The sequence below is a fragment of the Elaeis guineensis genome, chromosome 13 (assembly GCF_000442705.2).
Source record: "Elaeis guineensis isolate ETL-2024a chromosome 13, EG11, whole genome shotgun sequence".
Classification (NCBI taxonomy): domain Eukaryota; kingdom Viridiplantae; phylum Streptophyta; class Magnoliopsida; order Arecales; family Arecaceae; genus Elaeis; species Elaeis guineensis.
In genome coordinates this window covers 57,220,578-57,223,184 of record NC_026005.2, presented here as the reverse complement: position 1 = coordinate 57,223,184, position 2,607 = coordinate 57,220,578, and the positions used below count along the sequence as shown (strand labels likewise).

General features: G+C 42.0%; 1 protein-coding gene across 1 annotated transcript; it reads left to right on the top strand.

Moving 5' to 3' along the window:
• The first annotated feature begins 510 nt into the window (after positions 1-510).
• Positions 511-2,389, top strand: LOC105036414 (putative polyol transporter 2). The gene is made up of 2 exons (XM_073247847.1): positions 511-743; positions 1,275-2,389. The coding sequence occupies exons 1-2, from the start codon at positions 590-592 to the stop codon at positions 1,793-1,795; spliced, it is 675 nt and encodes a 224-aa protein (XP_073103948.1). The 5' UTR covers positions 511-589; the 3' UTR covers positions 1,796-2,389.
• The last annotated feature ends 218 nt before the right edge of the window (positions 2,390-2,607 follow it).

The following is a 2,607-nucleotide window of genomic DNA, read 5'->3' as shown; positions in this document are numbered from 1 at the left end:
TAATTTGAAAGTATGCAAAATGGTGAGTTAGGATAGATGAACAATTCCTCCTTTTTATCTATCCATTTTAAGATATTTAAACCAAATAATTAATAGAGGACATCCATCTTTCTAATCCCATTCATTCTTCCTCTCATGATCCTAACTAAATATAAGGTTAAACTCAGAGCTAACCTGGTCACTTAATGGATTACATCTCTTTCTAGATTTGAAAGAGTTAAGTTTGACCTTAAAATGCTCCAATTATTTGTTTTTTTTAATATTTTCATCAGATCTATTTGATCTAGATTGGATTGAGCCTTTGTCTAATTATATATATGAAATTCTAGACCCAAATATGAACCATGGATCTAAACTTTTGGGTATGGATCAGGTCTAGATAGGACCCACTTTCTACTCTAGCTGCCACACAATGTCCGCAGGATTTTTCTTTACTAGAGTGGTCACCAGATCCTTGTGGCCTATTTAATTATCCCCTCGAGCGCAGGCTTCACTACTAGCCGTGCCCCATTAGCTCGTCTCCCATCCAACCTCCTAAAGACCTCTCTCCCTTGCTTTTCTTCCAAGAGATACACAAAAGAAATCAGAAATGACCGACCAAAAACCAGAAGCCACCAAAGTGGCTTCTCAAATCCCCCATGACTCCATCCCCAAGGCCGTCGCCCCACGGCCTTGCCGTAACAGCAAGTTTGCCTTCGCTTGCGGCATGCTCGCCTCCATGACCACCATCATCTTAGGCTATGGTAAGCCATATGAACTTATATTTTATTTTTCTTCAAAAAATATAAAGTAAAAAATTTTTAAATGTCCGAAAAGTATTTCCCTTTTTTTTATGGTTTCAATAGAATATTTTTTTAAAAAAAATTAAAAATAATTTACTTAAAATAGATCAAGAATTATTTTTATCAGAAATTAAAATAGTTCAATAATTCATAATATCTTCTAATCAGGTTAGACACGTTTTGTAAAAAAGCTGCTCAAGCTCAAGCAAAGATCAACTTCAGTTATTCAAGCCTGGTTCTTATAAGATTTAAGCTGAGGTTTCCTTAAAAAATTAATATTATAATATTCATGCTTGATTTATGTAGCTAACTTTAAAATTTGTTAGATTTCAGCTATTTATTTATTATTGTTATTATTATTAATTGGCTAAGTCTAAACTAATCTCCTTCGTGAATATCTTTGCATATTTTATATTCTTCAATAATTTTATTGATCGTCAGAAATTATTATTTTAGAAATATTTAATAAAACTAATTGATGACATATCACAGACATTGGAGTGATGAGTGGCGCTGCATTATTCATCAAAGACGACTTCCACGTGAGTGACACTCAGATAGAGATCCTCCTTGGCATCCTCAACCTCTCCTCCCTCGTCGGCTCCCTCGCCGCCGGCAGGACAGCCGACTGGATCGGCCGCCGCTACACCATCGTCTTCGCCGCCGTCATCTTCTTCGTCGGCGCAATCGTGATGGGCGTCGCCCCCAACTACGCCTTCCTCATGGTCGGCCACCTCATCACCGGCATCGGCGTCGGCTACGCCATCGTGATCGCCGCCGTCTACACCGTCGAGGTGGCCCCCGCCTCCTCCCGCGGCTTCCTGACCTCCTTCCCGGAGGTCTTCATCAATTCCGGCATCCTCCTCGGCTACGTCTCCAGCTTCGCCTTCGCCAACCTCCCGGAGCACCTGGGCTGGCGCCTCATGCTCGGCGTCGGCGCCATCCCCTCCATCTTCCTCGGCGTCAGCGTCCTTGCCATGCCAGAGTCCCCCCGGTGGCTCGTCATGTTATAGCCCAAAACAAAAAAAAAAAACAAAACAGAGTAACCGGGAAGAAGACTCCCGGTAGGAGTCTTCTTCTTCGGCGAAACCCATGGAAATTAGGAATCCTAGGACCCTTCGGAGTCCTAGGATTTTCTATAAGAAGACCCCCTCTCTTTAGAATCGATCCATCGACTCTTTTCCCTCTCTCTTTCTCTCCATTTTTCTCGATCGAAGGCCGCGGACACCCTTTGATTTCTCGCCGTGATTGCCGCCGACGAGGTCTCCGGAGGATGAGGTAAGTTTCCCTCTTCTTCCCCTCCTTCTTCTCCTTCCTCCCATGCTCCTGTGCGCGGCTGCCGGCGACGAGTGTCACCGATCTTTCGGTCGGGAAAGACACCCTATTTTTTGAGTTGTTTTCTTTGAAATTTCCGGCGCCGGCGATCGGAATTGATCGCCGGCCGTGTCTCCTCCGTGACCGGGGGAGTGGCCCCCGTCGGCCGTCGGCCTCCGCCGTGGCGACCGTGGCCCGAACGGCCGGTCAAGGCCGAGGGGACGCCGGTCCCCTGTTCCGACGTGGGAAGAACCGAGAAGAAGAAGAAAAAGAAAAAGAAAAGAAAAGAAAAAGAAAAGAAAAGAAGAAAAAGAAGAAAAAGGAAAGAAAAAGAAGAAGAAAAAAAAGAAGAAAAAGAAAAAGAAGAAAAAGAAAAGAAAAAAAAAAGGAAAAGAAAAGAAAAGAAAATAATAATAATAATAATAATATATATATATATATTTATATATATATATATATGAACAAATAAGTAATTAAGTAAATAAATAAATAAATAAATAAATAAATAAAT